At 46.2% G+C, this 25,376-nt stretch overlaps 1 protein-coding gene across 6 annotated transcripts in view; it reads right to left on the reverse strand.

Moving 5' to 3' along the window:
* Window positions 1-25,376, reverse strand: part of RBM33 (RNA binding motif protein 33) — a 406,831-nt gene that overhangs the window by 315,430 nt on the left and 66,025 nt on the right. For all 6 annotated transcript variants that reach the window (XR_004538179.1, XR_004538180.1, XM_033931618.1 and 3 more), the window contains exons 6-7: window positions 19,634-19,759; window positions 18,526-18,697 (exon numbers count right to left, since the gene is read on the reverse strand). Coding sequence is in view for 4 of the 6 variants with exons in the window: in XM_033931618.1 (XP_033787509.1) it covers window positions 18,526-18,697; window positions 19,634-19,759 (298 nt within the window). In the remaining 2 variants the exon portion in view is untranslated. The remainder of the gene's footprint in view (window positions 1-18,525; window positions 18,698-19,633; window positions 19,760-25,376) is intronic.

Consider the following 25,376-nt stretch of genomic DNA (forward strand, 5'->3'; position numbering starts at 1 on the left):
AAACTAACTGAAGCAAATTATCTTAAACACTAGGTAGCATGTTACCATACAGTTTATTTCAAAGCAAAAGAATCTGCATGTAAAGCACAGTTACTTACCGTAACAGATGTTATCCAGGGATAGCAGACAGATTTTCTCACATGTGGGTGACATCATCCACGGAGCCCCAGTACGGAAGGTCCCAAGTGCATCACCACTTTAAGAACTTTAGAAAGTTCACGAACGACCGCACCATGCATGCGCGAGTGCCTTCCTGCCCAACGTAGGCACACGGCTCCTCAGTTCAGTAAGCCAGCTAAGAAACCAAACAGGGGAGGTGGGTAGGTTATGAAAATACCTTTTCGGCACTGCCCATCATCCAGGCATGCATTGAAGATCCTTGCTTCCAGTCAACGATCTAGTTCATCGAGGCATCATTCACCTTCACCTCAACACTCTCACTCAAGTAAGACTTCTTGTAAGACCAAACATTCAGAGAAGCGTAAACAACATACACCTTCTCTGTCGCTGGATCGGTACTGACGCAAGAGAAGGCATAGATATCAGTCTCTGGCCATAGATTCTGACCTTCAAATCGAGTCTTCTGTTGAGGCTTCTCCATCAGCAACAGAAGCTTCTGATTCTCCGGAACAGTACTCTCTGCAGACTCCTACTAAAGAATTATCTCCACCAGAGTCACTTTCCTTTACTCATTTTATAAGACGCTTGGAAAGGACATGTCTCTTAAACTGAAAGCAGACTCCAAATACACTCCTGAATATATGGAGACTATTGATATCAAACATCCCCCTAAAGAAGTAATTAAACTTCCTTTACATGAAATTTTGAAGGATACTCTTCATAAAAATTGGGAATCTCCTTTATTAGTACCAGTTGCTCCCAGGAAGCTGGACTCAGTATAAAATTGTTCCCATCCCAGGATTTGACAAACCTCAATTGTCTCACCAATCCTTAGTGGTGGAGTCTACTCTCAAAAAAGTCTACCTCCTCCAAGGTTTATGCCTCTGTTCCACCTGGGTGGGAGGGTCGTACCATGGACAGATTTTGTAGACATTTATATCAAAATGCTATGTTGTCCAGTCGTGTAAATAATTACACTTTTCACTTCACATCTTATCTCAAGCATTTGCTGAAGCAATTGCCAATGTATCAGAAGTATCTGCCTTCTCACCATACTAAGGGATTTCAACAATTGGTTTCCACTCTTCTTCAGTTATGTCAGCATTTAGTCCACTCTGCTTGTGATTCTTTTGAATTATCATCAAGAGCTTCTTCTATGTCATGGCCATGCGAAGACTGGCATAGCTCATTATTGCTGACGTAGATGTCCAGTTGGCTAATATTCCCTGTTTGGGAGATTAACTTTTCAGGGATTCCATCGAGAATGCCACTCAGAAGCTTTGTGCTCATGAAAAGTCTTGAGACTCCTTAGTAAAACCTAAACCCAAGCCATCCACTTCACGACCATTTAAACCTTCTACATCAGAGACGTTATTCAGCTAAACTATTTACTGCTTCACGTCCTCAGCAGAAGAAACAGAACCAACAGTGTTCCCAGAAACCTTCTCAGTCTTCTCCTGCTAAGTCTACTCAGTCTTTCTGACCAGTTACTTGAGAGCATAGTTTCCATCCAATTATCTTTGCCTCTCCCCCAACCAATTGGAGGTTGTCTTCAACTTTATATTCATCATTGAGAGTTGATTACATACGACCTCTGGGTTCTCAACATCATATGAGAGCGTTGCTCCCTTCATTTTCTCACCATACCTCCAAACCATCCTCCAAGAGAGTATGTTTTCCAATCTCTTTCAGCCTTCCTTTCTTCAGGAAGTCAAGAGTTTACTTCTTCTCAATGCCATCGAGAAGGTTCCTCCAGAACAACAGAACACAGGGTTTTTATGTTATTAAGTCTTCCTATATACTTGCAGAATATGGCCTCCAAAACTAAACGCATTGATTCATGTGGAACGTCAACAACCACCTAAATCCCAATAAAAAGAGATTATGTCTTTACCTTGAAAATATATTTTCCAGTAGAGAGGTATGTCATTCTAGACAAGCGGGTTATCTCCCCCTGGCCGCAAGCCATATGCAGAAGGAATCCACTCCAGATTTTTTCTGTGTCCCTCCTACTTCACTGGGAGCTCTACTGCCACCTACAGTCAGTATCCAAGCAAACAAGAACACCATCAACATTATGTGAAGTAGAGCTAACAGAATGTCTCTTCCCTAATGAGCTGTGATCTGTTGAACAACCCAGCCTATCAAGGGCCATGGAGGAAAGACGTACAAACAGGATGCCCTGAAGCCATGGCTGGTTTAACGCGTCTAGCTCCTCACTACCGGGCTCGAATCTTCAACTGAAGAATTTGACTGCTTTCTTGTTTTTCGCCGTTGCCATGAGGTCAAATTTGCAATGACCCCAGCGCTGGACAATGGCCTGAAATGCTGCCATCGACAGCACCCACTCACTTTGATTCAAGGTCTGTCTGCTGAGGAAGTTGGCCTGAACATTGTCTACACCCAAAACATGCCCTGCTGACAGCGCCTGAAGATGCCGCTCCGCCCAGTAAAAGAGCATGTGGACTTCCACACAGATGCACTCCTGGTGCCTCCCTGTCAATTGACATAGGCCACAGCTGTCACATTGTTGGAGAAGACTCTGACCACTCAATGTTCTACAGTTTTCTGCAATGTCATCAGAGCCAACCAGATGGCATGCAGCTCCAGCCTGTTAATCGTCTTTTTTGAGAAGGCACCCAACACCCCTGAATTGGTCAGTGGTTACAATGGGCTCCCTAGCCCAAGAGACTAGCATCCATCGGTACAACTACCCAGAAAGCAATCCACAGTAGTGCTGCCCGATTCAGAGAAAAAATTTTCAATTTGATTCGATTTGGCCTATTGTATCAATTTTTTGATTCGCTTTTCCTGCCTAATCTGGCATTGTGGGGTTTTTTCCAAATGTCCTGGCAGGTTTATTTTGTAGCTTTTCCACCTACCCCACCTCCCTTTGCCCCAAATAAGCAAAAAAATAAAAAATAAAAAAATTCTCTCTGCTAGGTCCTAGCTCATGCTAACACCAGCTCTGGCAGGATACAAATTTCAAATCTGATATATTATAATCACAAAACAGAAAACAAAATTATTTTTTCTACCTTCCACTGCTATATCCAACATTGCTTCTTTCCCACTGTCAACTATCTTTATCTTTCTGCCTTGTGCACTGGGTCAAACCTTTCTATTCCACTCCATGCAGCATATTTCCCCTCCTCCCCTCCATTCTGTGCAACATTTCTTTCTCTCCCCATGCACCATCTCTCCCTGCCTTCCACCCTACATCCAACATTTTCCCCTCTCTGTTCTCCATGCATGTCACCCATATACATGTCCACATTTGCAGGATTTCTCCCTATCATCCCTCTCTACCTTGCCTCTGCCTTCCTCAACAATTCTTCCTCTCTCCCACCATGTGCAGCATCTTTCCTCTTGCCGATTCTCCTGTGTAACAGCTTTCTATCTCCCCCCTCCCTCCGATCCCGTTGTGCAATGGTTTTCCATCCTTCCTTCCCTCCCAATCCCCATTCCCCACCGACTCTCCCACTGTGAGAGCTGACATACCTCCAAGACCTCCTAAAGGAGCAGTGGCCGGTCAGCAACGCAGTGGCGTACCTAGCATATGTGACACCTGGGGGTCCATCATTTTTTGGCACACCCCCCTCCCCATCTGTACGAAAAACATGATTTTTAGTAACAAGCCACACATCACACGAGTACCTAGGAAAAGGCAGCATCTTACATACTGCAGTGAGCAGTACAACATCAATACACCCATTGTAAAACTAAACAAGCCAGATTAGTACAGATCAATCCTACACCGTCAATCCTAACAGAAAGCCATGTCTTTCGAACACACAGAACACAGAAAACACTTTCGCCTAGTATGGAGTATGTCATCACAAACTAACCCCTCCCCCTTTTACAAAACTGTAGTGTGGATTTTAGCCACGATGGTAACAGCTCTGACACTCATAGAATTCTAAGCATCAGAGCTGCTACCACCACAGCTAAAAAAAGCTCCAGTTTTGTAAAAGGGGGGATAAAATAGAAATACAAAGGTTAAATTGAACCAGCAAGAAGCTGGACTCTGCACACAATGCAACACCACAGAAACAGTGACACGTCTCCTAAAGCAATAAATAAATAGAAAATTTTTGTTCTACCTTTGTCTTCTCTGGTTTCTGCTTTCCTCATCTTCTTGTTACTCTCTTCCTTCCATCCACTGTCTGCCATCTCTCTGCCCCTATATGGCATCTTCTCTCCTTCTATGCCCCTTCCAGAAACTGTATGCCTCCCCTTCCATCTCTCCTTTCACCCCCATTGGTCTGGCATCTCTCTCCTCTCCTTCCCTATTCCCACACCTCTCTTCTGCAATCCCTTTCTTCCCTCATTTTTCTTTTCAATTTATTTTCTGCATCCATCTAGATTACGTTCTTACTACCCTCTCATCAATTTCCTTTTTTACTGTCTACCTACAGCTCGCCACCTCTTTCCCTCACCCCCTCCAGTATTTCCCTAACTCAATCCTTTTCCCCCCATCATGTGCCTTCCTTTTATTTATCCCCTCCTTCCATCATATACCCTCTTTCTCTACCCTCTATTACCTTCTCCTCTCTCTGCCCACTTCCATCGTCCGCTCCCCTCTTTCTCTCCTCCCATTTCCTTCCTGCATTTGCTCCCTTATCTCTCCCATGTGCACTTCCATCCAGCATAGGCTCCTCCTCTACCCGCCACACTACCATCCAATGTCTGCCCTTTGTCTCTTCATCCACCCTTCTTAAATCAGCATATGCTCCCTTTCTTTCCCTCCGATCCAATCCCATCCAGTATCTTTCCCCCTTATGTCTCTCTCTCCTTTCCCTGTACATCAATTGCATCAGCACCACCCTTCCATATCACCCTGCCCCCTTTCTCTCCCTGCACCACTCTTTCATTCCAGCAGTCCTGCTCCTTTCTCGCAATGACAGTAGCTGCCGGCTGCCGGTCCACCCCACTCCGACGTACTAGCTCTGGAGCAGAGTTGGCAGTCACATGCTTGAAGGTCCCGCGATAACTACAGGTTTTGCTCCGAAAGAAGTAAGTTTCGTCGGGGGGAGGGGAGTTAACCCGGCGGACGCAGGGAGTTGCGGCAAGGGCCCGCGATGACTGTGTCTGCCGGGTGCACTCCCTCCAACATAACTTACTTCTTCCAGAGCACAGCCGGCAGACGGGTCATCGGGGGACCTTCCTGCACCTCAGCGCACCTGCCGACTCTGCTCTAGAGCAGTGTTTTTCAACCTTTTTACACCCATGGACCGGCAGAAATAAAAGAATTGTTTTGTGGACCGGCAAACTACTAAGACTGAAATTTAAAAAACACATTTCCGCCCCGTCTCCGCAAGCTCAGTCCCCGCAAACCATCTGATCCCATTCGCACAAGTCTCAGTTATGATTTTATATTGAACATATTTTATTAAAGTATAAAAAGAAACAATATTCTGTACAATTATCATTTTATAAATATAAATATACAGAGCAAGGACCAATAAAATCCCTGTCTCCCCTCCTGTTCACATATAGAAACATAGAAACATAGAAAGGTGACGGCAGAAAAGGGCCACAGCCCATCAAGTCTGCCCACTCTACTGACCCACCCCATTAAGTCTGAGTGCTGATGACTTAGTTCCTTAGCTCGACCCTCGTAGGGATCCCACGTGGATATCCCATCTATTTTTAAAGTCGAGCACGTTGGCGGCCTTGATCACCTGCATCGGAAGTTTGTTCCAATGATCCACCACCCTTTCCGTGAAGAAGTACTTCCTGGCGTCACCACTAAATTTCCCTCCTCTGAGTTTAAGCGGGTGCCCCCTTGTGACCGAGGGTCCCATGGGAAAGAATATGTCATTTTCCATCTCGACACGACCTGTGACGTATTTAAATGTCTCAATCATGTCACCCCTTTCCCTGCGCTCCTCTAGAGTATAGAGCTGCAATTTGCCCAGTCTTTCTTCGTATGAGAGACCCTTGAGTCCGGAGACCATTCTAGTGGCCATACGCTGGACCGACTCGGCTCGAAGCACATCTTTACGGTAATGCGGCCTCCAGAATTGCACACAGTATTCCAGATGAGGTCTCACCAATGATCTGTAAAGTGGCATGATGACTTCAGGTTTGCGGCTGACGAAGCTTCTCTTGATACATCCCATCATTTGCCTTGCCTTGGATGAGGCCTTCTCTACTTGTTTGGCAGCCTTCATGTCTGCACTGATGATAACTCCCAAGTCCCGTTCTTCTGAAGTCCTAGCTAGTGCTTCTCCATTCAAGGTGTATGTTCTGCATGGATTTCTACTGCCAAGATGCATGACCTTACACTTCTTAGCGTTGAAGCCCAGCTGCCATGTCGAGGACCAGTTTTCTAACGTGATCAGATCTTGCGTCATACTATCCACGAGATTGCTTTCACTTACTATATTACACAGTTTGGCGTCGTCAGCGAACAGTGTTACTTTACCCTGAAGCCCCCGGGTCAAGTCCCCTATGAATATGTTGAAAAGGGATGGTCCCAGGACTGATCCCTGCGGCACTCCGCTAGTCACCTCCGATGTCTCAGAGAGGGTGCCGTTGACCACCACTCTCTGAAGTCTTCCACTCAGCCAATCAGTGACCCATGCAGTTAGTTTCTCACCCAACCCCATCGATTTCATCTTGTTTAATCATCTGCGGTGCGGGACACTGTCAAAAGCTTTACTGAAATCCAAGTACACTATGTCTAGAGACTCTCCCGAGTCTAGCTTTCCTGTCACCCAGTTAAAGAAGCTGATAAGATTGGATTGGCATGACCTGCCCCTAGTGAATCCATGTTGACAGGGATCCCTCAGATTTCCCTCATCCAATATTGTGTCTAATTTACCTTTAAGCAGGGTTTCCATGAGTTTACACACTATTGATGTGAGACTCACTGGCCTGTAATTCGCAGCCTCTGCTTTGCAGCCCTTTTTGTGCAGAGGAACAACGTTGGCTGTTTTCCAGTCTAGGGGGACTCTCCCCGTACCTGAACAAGCCAAATTATTAAAGAATGCTACACAGAAATATCATGCTAACAGAATACTGCAGTCAAACATGACAGGAATAGTGTTAGCGGAGTACAACTAGGGCAACTGCCCCCTGGTCCGAGAGAGCCCTAAGCCAGCTGGAAGCTAAAGAAGCACTGCGTGGGCTTTGCAGTCCCCAGTTATGTCTCTAGCAGGATATATATTTCAAATCTGATATATTCTAATGACAAAACAGAAATAAAATTATTTTTTTCTACCTTTTGTTGTCTCTGGTTTCTGCTTTTATCTTCTTTTCACTCTTTTCCTTCCAGCGTCTGCCCATTCCACCCACTGTCTGCTCCTTCCAGAAACTGTCTGTCTCCCCCTACCATCTCTCTTCTAGACCCCCCCCCCCCTTTGGTCTGGCATCCATCATCTTCCCTCTATTTCCTCATGGTCTGGCATCTTTCTCCTTTCCCTCCCCCCTGTGGTTTTTAGCATCTCTCTCTTCTCATTTCCTCCGCTCAGATCTGATATCTCTGTCTCCTTCCCCGTTCTCTGGCATCTCTCTCTCTCCTCTCTCTTCCCTTTCCTTCTCTGGTCTTCCTTCTTTATTTTCTGCCTCCGTCTAAATTAAATTCTTTCTTACTATGCAGTCCTCAATTTCCCTCTTTTCACTATGTCTACCCACAGCATTGCCACCCCTTTCCTTCACCCCTCCACTATCTCACTAACTCTATCTTCTTCCCCCATCCAGCATATGTCCTTTTTCTTTATCCCTCCATCTATCCAGTATGTGTTCTTTCTCCACTTTCATTCAGCATTTGCTCTCCCTTCTCCCCACTTCCATCATCTGCCCTCTTCTCTCTCTCCACTTCCATTATCTTCCCCTTCTCCCCACTTCCACCATCTGCCCTCTTCTCTATCCACTTCCATCATCTGCCCCTTCTCCCTCCCCCTTCTCTCCACTTCCATCATCTGCCCTCTTCTCTCCTCTTTCTCCCCACTTCCATCATTTGCCCCCTTCTCTCAATCTCTCCATCCACCACAAGCCCATCTTTCTCTCTTTCTCACCTTTCCGATTTTGGCAACAAGATCGCCACCCCCCTCACCCCCCCACCCCTGATCTTAAGATCGGCAACAGGCCTCCTTCTACCTCCGTCATCAACAGAACTTCAGATCGGCAACGCGGTACTCAGTCAAAAGCTGAAACAGGAAGCTGAGTCAGAGGGAAGCTTTTGACGTGAGCACTAGAGAATGACACGGGGAAAAAATCTAAACTAAACTAAACCTTAAATCTGTCACCGTCACTGCACCGTCCCCTTCACCGCCTCATTACCGCCATTCCCTTCACCGCCCTGTCACCGTCCCCGCAGCATCCATACAAGCCTCAGGACTGCAATATTTAGCTTATTCCTTCCTTATAAATCAAAGTTCTGGCTGCTGAACTGGAGAAAGAGATGTTCAACACAACTAATATACTATTTTATCCTGAAGCAAAAAAAAATATAGAATTTTTTTCTACCTTTGTTGTCTGGTTTCTGCTATCCTCATCTTCTCATTCAATTCCTTCCATCCACTGTCTCTTCTCTCTGCGTCTTCCATTTTCTCTGTTACTGTGCCTCTCTCTTTCTCCCCCCTTCCAAATTGGTCTGGCACCCATCTTCTTCCCTCCGCTCCCCCCATAGTCTGGCATCTCTGTCTTCTTCCCTGCCAGCATCTTCTCCCCACTCTCTCTTCCCCATTTCCCTTCAGCATCTTCTCCCCACTCTCTCCTCCCCATTTCCTTTCAGCGTCTTTCTCCCCACTCTCTCTTCCCAATGTCCTTTCAGCGTCTTTCTCCCCACTCTGTCTTCCCCATGTCTTTTCAGCTTCCTTCTCCCCCCTCTGTCTTCCCATGTGCTTTCAGCACCCTTCTCCTCCTTCGGCCTCTCAGCTAGAGCTGTTTCTTCTCCATGCAGGCAGAGCTGAAATCAAGGTGAAAGCTCCGAGCACTGAAAACACCAAATAAAATAAGAAAAAGAGAGCAGAACAGAAACACTCCTTCCGGCTCGCATGCAAAACGAAAAAACTGCAGGTGGCTGTAGATTTCCCAGAGAAATAGGAGGGATACAGAAAAAAAAATGCAGAGTGGATTCTTACTGCATATGGCCTGCAGTCAAGGGGAGATAACCCGCTTGTCTTGAATGGCACACCTATTGCACTGGAAATAAAATTTCAGGAAAGGTATTTTTACCTCCTCCTTTCTGCTGGTTATCCCTCTGTGCAGCGTAGCATCCTTCTGGCTTTGGTCACTGTCTCATCACATTGCTTTGCAACATTGTTTCTTTTACAGCCTGATTTCAAGATAAGTAATTTGTACAAGAAAAAATCTAATAGAGGGCATATTTAAAATCAGAAACTTATTCCTCAGGGTTGGAGAAATATGTTTATTATACTTTACTTTCCAGCTCTAATATCAAAGCAAATATTACTATAAAAAATGTGGCACATATGCCTTTTCTTTAGAACTTTCTATTCCTCTCCCCTTCTCCTTACTTAAATCTAATCTATCCCCTATCATCTGTTCAATGGCCTAATTTGTTTTTGTACTTTTGGAGAGAAATTGCATGACTGTCAGGTCTGAAATCTCATCTACTTATACTACTATTAATAGGTATATTCAATACAATCAGTATTATCGATTAAAAAAAAAACCAACAACATAAATCCCATTTATATTGTTAAATTTGAATTATGTTTATTTTATCCATCCTAGTTATCTTTATATTGTTAAATTATGTTTATTTTATCCATCCTAGTTATCTCTAACCCAAACACAACCTTATATTGATGAAATGCATAAGCTTCAATTACAGAATATATTTAGTACACAAATATCATGGAAGCACCAACAGTAAGTAATCTTGCTAAATGCTATCAATCAATAACATTCTTATCATTGGTGAAATTATGTTGCATTCAGTATAATACCTTCAAAACAACATATGATCTAGTTTTACCAGCAAACACTTATTTTACATTTGAACTCACTTCTTACACAGACACACACACACACTTAATGCAGTGAATCAGCAATTATTCTTCTACTTGCTCCAAGTGTCAAGATTAATTTTACTATCCCTGGTAATAAAATGGTTTCCAATGACATCTTTAATCAGCCATTGAGAATCCCTTCCACCAATAGAGACAAGCTGTCATAAAAGGTCACTACAATGTGACAGGACAGAAATTATGTTTGTTACTTCAACTGAAATGTTAATTTCCCCTTAAAGTGTTTTTTCAACTATGTCTAGGTTTTAAAAGGGAAGATTCAGCTGTGCAACATTCAATAATAATCCACCATTATATAGTGTTATACGAGGGTCATTTCATAAATAATGCAACTATTTTTTAAAATTTACATATTTTATTTTTTTAAGTATTTCTTTACAATCCTTCAATATAGTCTCCCTGCTTTGCAATGACCAAATCCCAACATCTGGGAAGCTTCATTATTCCCTTCAAGACACTGTTTTAGTTCAGTTGCCGAATGGCTCAAGTACCGGCGGAAGCAGCTCTTCCAGAGATGCAAAACGATGTCCACGCAAATGTTGTTTCAACTTTGGAAAAAGGTCAAAGTCTGATGGTCTCATGTCTGGACTGTAGGGAGCATGAGGTAACACCTCCCAACCATATTTGCATGGTTTTTCAGTGAGTGGAGAGCTCCATCTTCCCTACAAACAAAAAAACCTTCGACAAGCTCAATCAAAAGTCAAACAAATGATGATGTTTGCTTATGATCATGAAGGCATCATCATCATCACAGACCAAGTTCCATGTGGAAGAAGTGTCACAGCAGTGTATTATCATGATTTTTTGCAAAAATGCGCAGAAAAATGCACAAAACCCGACCTCAGTTGCTCTTGGCTGGGCCACTCATTCTTCACGACACTTGCCCGCACATAGGAAATGTCATTGGTGTTACCTCATGCTCCCTACAGTCCACCAGACTTTGACCTTTTTCCAAAGTTGAAACAACCTATGCCTGGACATCGTTTTGCATCTCTTTAAGAGCTTTCTTCCACCGGTACCCGAGCCATTCGGCAACTGAACTAAAATGGTATCTTGGATGGAATAATGAAGCTTCCCGGATGTTGGGACTTGGTCAATGCAAAGCAGGGTATCTATATTGAAGGATTGTAAAGAAATACTTTAAAAAAAAATGTTAATTTTTTAAAAAGTGTGCATTATTTTTGAAATGACCCTCATATATTTATAACAGAAAAAACTGTGAAAAACAAGGGAAACCACGCAAAATATAAAAAACTCATAAGAGGATTTTCCAGCTAGCAACACACTTAGGTCCTCTTTTACTAAGCTGCGGTAAAAAGTGCTAAATGCTCCGAAGTTGCTCTGATGCTCGTAGAAATTCTATGAGCATCGGAGTAGCATCTGAGCATTTAGCATCTGGGACATGTTAGAAACCTCTACTACAGCTTAGTAAAAGGGAGAGTAAGAGGGTTACAAGACTACAGTAGAAGTCTTAAGAACTTGTGAAACAAAGGTTCGGTTGTTCTTTACTAATAATCATGTAATACAGGTACAAGATCCCTTAACCAAAATTCCAAAACCCCAAAAGCTGCAAAAACTGAAATTTGACGTGAACTAGTAGTATTTATTTATTTATTTTAATTATGCATATACCACTTATATCCTAAGTGGTTTACATTCAGGTACTTTTTATCATTTTTCCCCTATCTGTCCCGGTGGGCTCAAACTCTATCTAGTGTACCTGGGGCAATGGAGGGATTAAGTGACTTGCCCAGGGTCACAGGGAGCAGTAGTCGATTTCCCTGACATGACACACGCTGAAGCCAACGCAGGTGTGTGTGTTTCTCCTGTTCTCTGTGCAATTTAAGTCGGAGGTCTGGAAAAATGGCAAAGAGCTGCAGATTCCACTCAGGGTGGCAGTGAGAAGCAGAAAAGGAAGTGTTTATCTCTGCCAATAGAACAGAAAGTTGAGGTATTAAAGAAGCTTGATCATGATATATCTGTACAACGGCTGACCAAAAAGTTTGGTGGCAATTTTGTGGTCTTATGGTATTTATTTATTTATTCAATTTTCTATACCGTTCTCCCAGGAGAGCTCAGAACGGTTTACATTAATTTATTCAGGTACTCAAGCATTTTCCCTGTCTGTCCCAGTGGGCTCACAATCTATCTAATGTATCTGGGGCAATAGGGGTATTAAGTGACTTGCCTAGGGTTACAAGGAGCAGCGTGGGTTTGAACTCACAACCTCAGGGTGCTGAGGCTGTAGCTTTAACCTCTGCGCCACACCCTCTGACTTATTACCACTGCACCACACTTGACTTAATATTACCATTCCAAAATCTGAATACCGAAATATGCCTGGTCCCAAGTATTTTGGATAAAGAATTTTGTACCTGTACTAGGAAACCTACTCTCCTCACTTGTAACTTAGTTTAACCAAAAGTAATTAAGGGAAATCATCACTGTGTTCTTCTCACTTTTATTTCTTGCTTTCTAGGTACCAGAAATGCAGAATAATCAAATTGCTTACTTGTAGCAGGTGCTCTCTGTGGACAATAGGATACAAGTCTTTATAGCATGGGTGACATCAATAGAGCACTTACAGGAAAACTTCTCCAATCCAGTAAGTACCACAAGCTTTTGAATCTTCACTGCACATGTGCACCACTTCCTGCCAGCTACTGTCATGCAACACCACCTCAGCCTATTTAGCTTGGGCAGAACTCCTTATGGATGATTTGTACCCTCCTGTCCATGGAGAACATTTGCTTCAAGTAAATAACTTGGCTTTCCCTCAGGACAAGGACAGCTACAAGTTGCTTTCAACAAAAAAGGTAAAATAATAAGAAGGCACTGCAATAGGCAAACACCAATATTTTTGGAGACAACCACCATATTTTTTTTCTTTTTTGGAAGGCAGCCTAGTACAGAAAAGAAATGGGCTCCAGGAGGATTCTGCTCAAGAGTGAAAGGGGTTAAGACAGCCCTTATAGAGGAAGATTCAATCATTAGGCATGTAGATAGCTGGGTAGCTTGTGAATGTGAGGATCGCTTGATCACTTCCCTGTCTAGTGTGAAGGTGACAGACCTCATACATTACCTAGGTAAAATTTTAGACACTGCTGGGGAAGAGTCTGCTGTTTTGATACATGTGGGTACCAATGACATGTGGTAGGGAGGTTCTGGAAGCCAGATTTAAGCTCTTAGGTAGAAAGCTAAAATCCAGCACCTCCAGGGTAGCATTTTCAGACGTGCTTCCTGTTCCACATGCAGGACCCAAGACAGGCAGAGCTCCTGAGTCTCAAAGCATGGAGGAAAGTTTTAGATTTGTTAGCAACTGAAGGGGGAGCCTATTCTGCAAAGATGGCCTTTACCTTAACTAGGGTGGAACCATGCTGCTGGTATCATTTAAAAAGGAGATAGAGCAGCTTTTAAACTAGAAACTGGGGGAAGGCTGACAGTTGCTCCAAAGAGCATGGTTCAGAATAAGCTACCTTTAAAAGATATCACCATAATAGGGAAGAAAGGTTGCAACACAGGCCACAATAGACCAGGTTTCCTTAAATACAGAGCAGGCTGATTTTAAAGATTGCAAATTATTCATGCCAACTGCTGAGCAAATTGTAAATAGATGTCACAAACAAATATCTGTTTGCAAACGCCAGAAGCCTAAGAAATAAGATGGGAGAGTTATAATATATTGTGCTAAATGAAAAGATAAGATATAATAGGCATTTCTGAGACCTGGAAGGAAGCTAACTAACTAATGGGACACTGTCATACGGGGGTACAAACTATATCACAGTGATAGAGTAGATTGAATTGGTGGAGATGTAACGCTATATGTTAAGGAGAGCCTTGAATCAAATGGAAACCTACAGGATCGCCACCAGAAGCTAAACATGTCCAAGACTGAACTATTCCTCTTTTCTTCTAAATTATCTGCTCCTCTCCATCCTTTCTCAGAATCTGTAAATAATACTGCTAACATTCCTGTCTCCTCTGCTCGTAGCCTTGGAGTCATCTTCAACACCAACCTCTCATTTTCTATGCACATCCAACAGACTGTAAAAGCCTGTTGCTTCTATCTGTGCATCATCACCAAAATTTGCCCCTTTCTCTTTGAGCACATTACCTAGACCTTTGTCCATACTCTTGTAACATCATACTTAACACTACTGCAATATAGTTCTAGCAGGTCTCCCTCTGAACTGCCTCTCCCCATACAATCTTTGCAAAATTCTGCTCGTATCGTACCTTTGTTTAAGTCATATCCACAAATTCTTATGTAAAAAAAAAAAAAAAAACAAAAGCACCCGTAACTTATAAACCAGAAATTCAGTAATTTTATCTCAATTAGACTCCTGCAATTCGTTACACACAGGACTTAATGTTTCATCACGTAATAGGCTGCACCTATTACAAAATACAATCATTCATCTCATATTTAGGAAAAAGAGCTTTGAACATGTGTCCCCTTTATTCAGGTTTTTCACAGGAGCTAGTTTTATGTCTGAACTTCTTTTCTAGTAATTTATTAAAATAACATCAGAGACTTATTTTAATGTTTCCCTCATTTAAGTCCATTCGCTTTTAACGGATTCTTGAACAAACTTCAGTTTGAATGATATTCCAGTGGAGATCTGGAACCTCAATTTTTATAGTCTTGTTTCATTGCAGTCTCAAATCTATTTACTTTAGCAATCTTTTGTGCTAATTTATGTTAATTTTATAAGGACAGAAGTGTTATAGAAATTTGGTATTGCTCTCACATGTTAGGATGCGGCATGCGAGGTAGGATACTGCCAAAAGCTTCTTAAAAAGATATTACGCTGGGAATCTGCACCCGAGCTCCATCGGATGACATCACCTACATGTGAGAAATGATGTCCTACTTGTCCTTGGAGAAGCTAAAGCTTACAGAGCGGAAAAATAAGTTTGAGTAGAGGACAAAGATATTTTATCAAGGTCTGGCAATTTGTTAAGTGAAAAGTGATAATGGACTTGCTAAAAGAGGAGTGCCCAACTGAGCAAGCACTCTTTTCTGGTCTCTCAGCTACGTGCAGTCTATGAATTTGCACAAATTTATGAGGACTTGGTTGAGCAAGCAGGCAAGTCACCTGAAAGAAAACAAATTAAGGCTTCTTTAAAGGAGCAATATCTAATAATATGTACAATAGAGAAAGGATGCAAAATATTGTACAAGTGTAGAAGACATTCATTAAATATCTATATGTTCTTTAAAATGTTGGCACTGATGCAAGACATTGGAAAATGATGAAGGAGATATGAAAAATGGAATGTATGTCAAGATAAACAATAGAAGGAAGAGAAAATGAGGATAAAGAGATCCTTGGCGGAAAGGTTATTTCAGAATAGAGAGTTGCGCGGGGACAGAAATCCCACCCGTCCCCACCCGTCCCCGCCAAAATCCCACCCATCCCCACCCGTCCCCGTGAGGAATCCCTCCGTCCCCACCCGTCCCCGTGAGGAATCCCTCCGTCCCCACCCGTCCCCGCGAGGAATCCCCTCCGTCCCCACCCGTCCCCGCGAGGAATCCCCTCCGTCCCCACCCGTCCCCGCGAGGAATCCCCTCCGTCACCATCCTTCCCTATAAACTTCAGAAATAGTTATTTTATTTAATTATGCTACTGAATTAAAGGCTCTGGTAGAGACCCATTTACAAATAAGCAAAGAGACTATTAATTTGGAAATATTAATTGGGAAGAATACATACTTTGTAAATGGGTTTCTACCAGAACCTCTAATGTAAATATAAAATATAAATACTCAGCTGATGAGAACCCACAAACTGTCAGCTGAGGACTTCCTTTGCAGTTGGCCTGGGGTCCCTTTTGCCAAGCTTGGCAGGCAGCAGTAGCGTCCCTGAGTCACAGATGCTGGCACCTCAGTGGCTCATGGATGCTGCCAGCGACTGCTGCGCTTGGTGGAGGGGAGTTCTGACCATCTCTAGAGGAGGTCCTCTGCTGGCGGTGCTTGGGGATCCCCACCAGTCACAGCAAGGGCCAACAAGTACTTCAACACTGTAGAAATAAAACCAGAAATGCATTTCCTTTTCTTTTGAACACAAAATAAAGATATCTGCCATATACATTTCCCAAGGCAGATGACTCTATGCAATGTCACCTCGGTAACAAAATACAAAAATAGACAAATACACCCCCTCCCTTTTTACTAAACCACAATAGTAGGTTTTAGCACAGGGAGTTACGCTGAATGCCTCGCGCTGCTCTCAATGCTCATAGGCTCCCTGCGCTAAAAAACAATATTGCGGTTTAGTAAAAGGGAGCCATAGTGCAAAATATAGACAGCAGATATAAATTCTCAAAACAGACACATTTTGATCACTAAATTGAAAATAAAATCATTTTTCCTACCTTTGCTGTTTGGTGATTTCATGAGTCTCTGGTTGCACTTTCTTCTTCTGACTGTGCATCCAATCTTTCTTCCTTTCTTTCAGCCTCCTGTATGTTTCCTCTCCTCCAGACCTCATTCTCTCCCCCAACTTTTTCTTTCTGTCTCCCTGTTCCCCCTTCTTTCTGTCTCTCTGTCTGCCCCCTTTCTTTCTTTCTCCGTGCCCTCCCCCAAGCCACTCGGTTTGCTGCCACAGCCATCGGAGAATAGCCCCTAAGCCACCGCCGTCCCAAGCTTTCCCTGCAGAAGCGTCGCGCTGACCAGCATTCCGCTCCCTGACGTCAATTCTGACGTAGGAGAGGAAGTTCCGGGCCAACAAGGCATTTCTCCTCATTCCATCCAGCCTGAGCCCCATCTCTCCTTGATCCAGCATTTCCCTTCTGTGTCTGTCAGAATTACCATTCCACCTATTTTCCAGCATCACCCTTCTTTGTGTCCATCTCACCTATATCCGTATCTCACCACTTTTTCAGAATCTTCATTTGTCTCTGTCCTTGTCTTTACCCCATATTCACCATTTGCCCTTTCAATGTCTTTATCTCCCCCCCCCACACACACACTTTTTCAGCATTACTTCTATGTCTCTATTTCACCTCCTCTTCATGTCCCCTCTGTATCTCTATCCTTATTCAGAAGGTCCTGCTTACCCTTTCTCTTCTTTGTGTCACTATCTCCATTTTCAGCTTTCCCCCCTTTTCCTTTGTTAATGCACCCTGTAGCCAGAATCTTTCCACCCTCTCTCCACTCCGGCCCAGCCCAGTATGAAATATTTCCTTTTGTTTCTCTCCCCTCTCTCTTCTCCTCCCTCACCCACGAGTCCTGCATCTGGCCCTCTCCCTTCTACCTGCACCTGGCAACACCCCCCTGCTCCGCGGCTCTCTTCAGCAACTCGTCAGCAGCGGTGATCAAGACAAGCTGCCGACATCGAGGCCTTCCCTCTACGAGTCCCGCCTTTGTGGAAAAAGGAAGTTGAAACAAGCGGGACTCGCAGAGGGTAGGCCCCGACGTCAGAAGCTGCTGCTGAGTTGCCGAAGAGAGCCGCAGGTAGAAGGGAGAGGGAGATAGGAAGGCTGTAGAAGCTCCGGAGCATGACACCGAACCCGGCCAGGATGATTTCTTTTTCAGGCTGCTGCTGCCGCTGCCATCCCCCACCCGAAATGACAAAAAACAGCCTAATGCCCGCGTCGGGAAATAGCCATGCTGAGCAGTGAGCTCAGCACGTACACAGATGAAAGCCTTGCTTGCTGATTGGTCCGGCGGCACGGTGGGGCGGGGCCACCGGACCAATCAGCAAGCAAGGCTTTCATCTGTGTACGTGCTGAGCTCACTGCTCAACATGGCTATTTCCCGACGCGACGCCGGCCAGACTTGTAAGCTGCATGCTTGCATCGCCAGAATTTAGGTAGGTTGTTTTCATCCCCGTGGGCAAGGGGGCGTCCCCGTGGGAGTCCCGTGGGTCAGGGGGGCATCCCCGTGGGAGTCCCGTGGGCCAGGGGGCGTCCCCGTGGGAGTCCCGTGGGCCAGGGGGGGAACCCGCGGGATCCCCGCGGGACCCGCGGGATCCCCGCGATCCCCGTTCCCGTGCAGACCTCTATTTCAGAAGAGAGGGATGGGAGAAGTTAGAAAACTATTGTTGGGTAGTTAATGAAAAACTATGCAAAGTGTTGATTGTATGGTATTATATTGTGTTGCCAAACATATTGTCCAATGTAACATACTGTGAATGTTGTCACGGGAGGCCGGGATAGACATCGAATTAAATAAATAAATAAGATGGTAGCCTGTAATCACTTTGCAATTGTTAAAGAGAAAGTTAATTAATTATAAAAGGTGACTCACTAGGACGCTAATGTATGAACAGCTTGAAAAACATTTCTCTTGGCTTTATTTTTATAAGTTTATACCAATGCTATTCCTATGTAAACCATTTAGCTAAACGTCTAGCCATTAAAAAACCTAACTACCGTCAAAACTACCACCTTACCTAAGGTTTCTGGAATGTTTCGTCTTTCTCTTGTTCCATCTGAAAGTCGAATTATTGTTCCTTCTTTTCGCTCAGTTTTGAATCGTAGCCTGCATGATTCTTCATCTTCATCATCTTCTTCATCAGACTCTTCTTTTATTTCTTCTTGCACTTCACCCGTTTCAATTATCATCTACATAAGATGACACAGTTAAAATGTTTAGGAAGATTCCTTACATTTTGTCCAAGCATTTTTGGACTATTGCTTAGCTTTAATACTATAATAAACTACCTGCTGTGTACAATATCTCCTAAGAAAACTAATCCCATCTTCTCTTGATGCACCACATTTCCTAACACTTGTCCTAAATAACCAAATCATGAAGTTAAGTAATCTAGATTTATACAGCTGTTTTCATTTGAACATGAACCCCATACATCTTTTATACTTTAATACTTCAGAAATACTATACTGTATATGTAGGTAGTCAACTTTGGAATGGGCAACTTGAAACGATGTATTTCAAGCTACTGAACTACAGAAATGCTTTCAAGAGAATGGGAAGGAAGAGAGAGACTACCAATACTACCACCTAATTATATTATTAAGTGGCAGTCCTCTCAATTAAGTTCTTTTGCAAGAGAGCTTTTTTTGTTCCTTTTTGTATCCTAGCTTTCTAAATAGCACTCAAAACAGCTTATATAGAACTTGAACAAAAATTTTCAAATTATGGATTAACATACATCCCTCCAACAGCAAAAACATTAACAAGACAAAGTGTTCAATATAAATAAAAATACAGACATAGCATAACTAGTACCACCATTACAAAAAACACAATTGCTAGACTTCAAGCATGGCTGCCTAGGTTAGGAATTAGGTTTATATACTATGTATATTTGTAAAATGTGTGAGCAGAACTAAAATTTATTATGGAATGCAAGAAAAACAAGAGAGGAGACAGAAACAAAATCAATTACCAAACAGGATATGAGGATGAAAAAAAGAGACAAGAACCAGGGACTGCAATTAGTAAATGTCATTCAAAGCATGGTTATCAGTGTTAAACGCCTCAGAAATATAAATGCATACATATAGGAGACATCTATGTGTTATACACTACTATACCTCTTCTGATTTATATGAAGTTTCCTGAGAATCAGTGGCATCTATTAATTCCTCTTCAACTACATACTCTTCTTGCTCTTGCAGTACTTCTTGCTCACTGTATGCTTGATGTGAATAATCTTCATCCTTGAAGAAATATATATTAAAAATTCAGTAAAGCTGGGTGCATATTCAAAAATTACTACATGAATAAACACATTCTTCTAACGTTCTGCCAAAAATAAATCTAATAAATGCAGTTTAAAAGCAATGTTACTTACCGTAAAGCACAGTTACTTACCGTAACAGGTGTTATCCAGGGACAGCAGGCATATATTCTCATATGTGGGGTGACGTCATCTACGGAGCCCCGATGCGGAAGCATTTTCAAGCAGACAGTAGTGGGAGGTGAAGGTATGAACCGAAGACCACGTGGCAGCCTTGCAGATTTCCTCAATAGGTGTGGACCTGAGGAAGGCTACGGAGGCTGCCATCGCTCGGACTTTGTGTCCCGTTACTCGATCATGCAGCGCGAGACCAGCCTGAGCGTAGCAAAAGGAGATGCAATCGGCCAACCAGTTGGACAAGGTGCGTTTGGAAACTGGGTGACCTAACCGGTTTGGGTCGAAGGACAAAAACAGTTGTGGGACTTTCCGGTGTGGCTGAGTGCGTTGGAGGTAAAAGGCCAATGCTCTTTTGCAGTCAAGAGTGTGGAGCGCCACTTCTCCGGGGTGAGAGTGGGGCTTGGGAAAAAACACAGGTAAGACAATGGACTGATTGAGATGGAAATCAGACACTACTTTAGGTAGGAACTTTGGATGGGTGCGGAGTACCACCTTGTCGTGATGGAATACCGTGAAGGGTGGGTCCGCTACCAGAGCTTGTAGCTCACTAACCCGCCGTGCGGACGTGAGCGCGAGTAGGAAAATTACCTTCCAAGTGAGGAATTTTGGATGGCATTTGTCTAGTGGCTCGAATGGAGGTTTCATTAATTGAGCCAGAACCACGTTAAGGTCCCAAACCACCGGGGGAGGTTTGAGAGGGGGTGGACGTTCAGCAGACCCTTCATGAAGCGAGTGACCAAGGGATGGAGCGAGAGGGCTTTCCCTTCCAGGGGCTGATGAAAGGCCGCAATCGCACTGAGGTGTACTCGAATGGAGTTGGTCTTTAGGCCGGAATGAGATAGTTGAAGTAGATAGTCGAGGACCAGGGGGACGGGGACCGACACCGGGTCCTGGCTGTGGGAGGAGCACCAGGTTGAGAATCTGGTCCACTTTTGGGAGTAGCAGATTCTCGTCGAGGTTTTTCTAGAGGCCTCCAATATCTCCTTGACTGATTGAGACACGGGGAGAGCAGTCAGGGGGAGAGAAACCAAGCATTCAGATGAAGAGATTGAAGATTGGGATGTAACAGTGAACCCTGACCCTGTGACAGTAGAGAGGGAAACAGAGGCAGAGGCAGTGGATCTCTGACACTGAGTTGAAGTAGAAGGGAAAACCACGGCTGGCGTGGCCAGCGAGGGGCAATCAGGATCAGGGTGGCTTGTACTGTTTTCAGGTGGACAAGCGTCCGCAGTATCAGAGGAAACGGCGGGAACGCGTATAGGAACCTTCCCTCCCAGTCGAGGAGGAAGGCGTCGGCCTCGAGTCGGTCCGGGGAGTATATCCGGGAGCAGAAGAGAGGCAGATTGTGATTGTGAGGGGACGCGAACAGGTCTATTTGAGGTGTCCCCCACCGTTCGAACACTCCTCGCAGGGTCTGAGAGTGTAGTGACCACTCGTGTGGCTGGAGGAGACGGCTGAGTCTGTCCGCCAGGCAGTTTTGTTCTCCTTGTATGTACACCGCTCGAAGGAAGGTGTTGTTGGAGATTGCCCATTTCCAGAGGTGCAGGGCTTCCCGACAAAGGGGCCAAGACCCTGTCCCCCCTTGTTTGTTTACGTAGTACATCGCTACCTGGTTGTCTGTTCTGATGAGAACCACTCGGTCGTGGAGCAGATGTTGGAAGGCTACAGCTGCGAGATAGATGGCCCGAAGTTCTAGCACGTTGATGTGGCAGCGACGGTCTTGTGCTGACCACATTCCTTGGGTGCGTAGGCCGTCCAGATGGGCTCCCCAAGCGTACTCCGACGAGTCCGTGGTGAGTACCTTGCTGTGGGGTGGGGTGAGGAAGAGCAAACCTTTGGAAAGATTTGAAGAGTCGGCCCACCAGCGGAGCGATCGTTGCAATGAAGGAGTCACTGTCACTGAGTGGTCGATCGGGTCCCGGTCTTGACGCCATTGAGACGCCAGGGTCCATTGAGGGATTCTCAGATGGAGGCGGGCGAAGGGTGTGACATGGACGGTGGAGGCCATGTGGCCCAGCAGAGTCATCATCTGTCGAGCTGATACCGAGGTCAGCAGGGAGATCCTTCGGCTCAGACTTACTAACGCCTCCAGGCGCGGAGGGGGGAGGAAGGAACGGAGGCGAACCGTGTCCAGCGTGGCCCCGATGAACTGTAGGGTCTGCGAGGGGCGTAGTTGAGATTTTGGGAAGTTTATTTCGAACCCCAGACTTTGTAGGTAGGTAATAGTCTGTTGGGTCGCTGAGATAACCCCTTCCCTGGACGGGGCTTTGATTAGCCAGTCGTCCAGGTAGGGGAATACCTGGAGGCCCTGGGAACGTAAGGTTGCTGCTACCACCACGAGGCACTTGGTGAAGACCCGAGGTGATGATGCTAGTCCGAAGGGGAGGACTCGGTATTGTAGGTGCCAGTCCCCTACTTGGAAGCGCAAGAACTTGCGGTGAGCGGGGTGCACTGGGACATGTGTGTACGCCTCCTTGAGATCGAGGGAGCAGAGCCAGTCGCCCTCGTCGATCAGGGGGTAAAGTGTTGGTAGTGAGAGCATCCGAAACTTTTCCCGTACCAGGAATTTGTTGAGGCGTCTCAAGTCTAGTATTGGGCGTAGGTCTCCCGTTTTTTTCGGTACCAGGAAGTAGCAGGAGTAGAAGCCCTTCCCCCGTTGGTCGGGGGGAACCTTCTCCACTGCTCTCAGGCGAAGCAGGTCTCGAGCTTCGGAGAGGAGTAGGGGTAGCTGAGTCCGGTTGGGGGGGCAATTCCTTGGGGGGTTGTCCGGAGGAATGGCCCGAAAGTTGAGAGAGTACCCTGATGAGATCACGCCAAGGACCCATGCGTCCGACGTGATTCGTTCCCAGTGAGGGTAAAAAGCTTTGAGTCGACCCCCGATGGGAAGATGGCCTGGGACTATGGCGGAGGGGGCCCGCCCCCTTCCGCGTGTCCCGTCAAAAGGACGGGGATGGTTTGGTAGTCGCGGGCGGTTGGGACTTGGGCATGGCCCTGTGGTGGGCTTGAGGACGTCTGGGTGGGGGCCGCGAGAAAGCAGGGATGGACTTTTGTGGGTAGCGGCGCGGAGGGGCCCTGTATGGCCTGGACGCTGGCGGTTTGGGCTTTTGCCGGACAAGGGAGGCAAACGAGCGTTCATGTTCGGAGAGGCGTTTTGTCGCCGCCTCGATAGTGTCATCGAACAATTCCTTTCCCACGCAGGGGAGGTTAGCCAACCGGTCCTGTAAGTTGGGGTCCATGTCGACCAGGCGCAGCCAGGCTAGTCGGCGCATGGCGACAGCGAAGGCTGCTTCTCTGGAGGAGAGTTCGAAGCCATCGTAGGCCGCGTGGAATAGATGAAGGCGCAGGTTGGAGAGGGACTCTAAAAGCAGGCCGAACGTTCCTTGCCGGGAGGCCGGTAGGTCAGTCTCAAAGGCTCTCAATAGTCCAATGAGGTGTTTGAGGTATGATGTGAAGGTGAAAGTGTAGCTTTGCACCCTAGAGGCCATCATTGCGTTTTGGTATATTCTCCTGCCGAACTTATCCAGGGTTCGGCCTTCTCGGCCTGGGGGGACCGCTGCTGAGACCCGGGACGGGTGAGCCTTTTTCAAGGAGGATTCTACTAGCAGCGATTGGTGGGAGAGCTGTGGTTGCTCGAATCCCAGGTAAGGTACTGTGCGGTACTTGGCCTCCATTTTGGAGGGTACGGCCGTGACCATGTAGGAGGTCTCCAGGTTCCTGAAGAAGGCCTGTTGGAGTACCGGGTTGGGTGGTAAGCGAAGGGACTCTCTGGGCAGTGATGGCATATCCAGCTCCGCCAGGTATTCCTTAGAGTATCTGGAGTCGGACTGGAGGTCTAAGTCCAATGCGTGGCCCATGTCTTGGACAAAGCGAGTGAAGGATGGGCGAGATGTTCCCGGGGCCCCGTGTGGGGTCGGGGAACGAGACCTTCGTCGGGTGGAGAAGGATAGGGAGGCTTCCCTCGAGTATCGAGGTTCATGCTCTGATCCATGCTCCGAGACTGGGGAAGCACTGTGAGAGTGTTCCGGGGTTGTCGATCTTCGGCATCTCGAGGAGCCCCTCGGAGACGATGCCGGGGTTAGGGGTACCGATCGATGTCGGATCGGTGACCTCGAACCGGATTACCTCGGAGAATACGTCCGAGGGGGAGTTCGGAGGATGCGCGGGTTGGAGAGTGATAACTCCGCCACCCTGAGCGGTCCCGTACGAGGTGTGGGGGAACGGCCTCGTAGAGTTGGTGAACCTCGGGCCTTCTTGGAGGTACGGCGGTTCGAGGTTTCTGTCGTTCTAACCCGACGTTTTGCCCCTCGGCGGTCTGCGGAGGGGGAACGTCTCGGGTGTCTCGGCGAGGAGTCCGAGGAGGATGGGATGCGGCGAGGATTGCGCACCTTTCCTCGAGGTTGTTCGGTGCGAGGCTCAGGCTGGTCTGGCACATTCGAGGTCGAGGCCGATTGAAACTGGGCCATTGCAGCGGACAGCTCCGACGTGATCATCTCTCGGAGTAGGTCCTGGAAGACGGGCACGGACAGCATCGATGGCATGTCCACTGTCTCGGTGCGCTCCACCGGGAGCGACCTCGTATCAGAGTATTCCCGTGTGGTGGAGGCACGGCCCGAAGGCTTGGAGGGCTTAGACGGGGCTGTAAGCATGGGGCTTCTGCCATGCGTCGCCATTGTCCCCGAGGCTGGCTTCTTCGCTGTTACAGAACCTGAAGAGGGAAGAGGGGACTTACCCGGAGCCGAGGCTTTCTGTTGTCCCAAGGGCTTCGGGGTCGAGTCTCGAGGCGATGCCGAGGTATCCGGGGCCGAGGTCAAGGCCGGGGCCGAGGCCGGGGCCGACCTCGAGGCCGAGGTGGAGGGTTGGTCCGGGGTGAAGAGGTCCGCCATGCGGGCTTTTCTTCGGCGGAGGGCCCTGTTTTGGAAAGTAGCGCACTGGGGGCAGGAGTCGGTTGGATGAGCCGCCCCCAGACAGAGGATGCACCGGCGATGCGGATCTGTGAGAGAAAGAAGCCGCTCGCACCGGGTGCACTTTTTAAAGCCGGTCAAAGGCCGGGACATTAAATCGAAAGTAGCCGCGGCTCGATTAGCCATGCGGCCACGGGGACCCGGAAGCCTCCGGGTCGTCGAAAACGAAGCAGGAATCAAATAAAGAGGTAAGAATTCGCGCACAGCGACTTAATCGTGAAAAAACAAGAAAAAATCGCGGTGCTAGAAGGCAGTTGGGGCAGAGCCTGAAAAACACGGCTTCTAGGCTCGCGGAAAACTTTGAACTGGAGACCACGAGGGGATGCACCCCCTAGTGGAGCAGGAAGGCACGCATGCGTGGAGCAGCAGAGCAAACTTAAATCTTCAATCAAGTTTGCTTGAAAATGCTTCCGCATCGGGGCTCCGTAGATGACGTCACCCACATGTGAGAATATCATG

The sequence above is a fragment of the Geotrypetes seraphini genome, chromosome 2 (assembly GCF_902459505.1).
Source record: "Geotrypetes seraphini chromosome 2, aGeoSer1.1, whole genome shotgun sequence".
NCBI classification, from domain to species: Eukaryota; Metazoa; Chordata; class Amphibia; order Gymnophiona; family Dermophiidae; genus Geotrypetes; species Geotrypetes seraphini.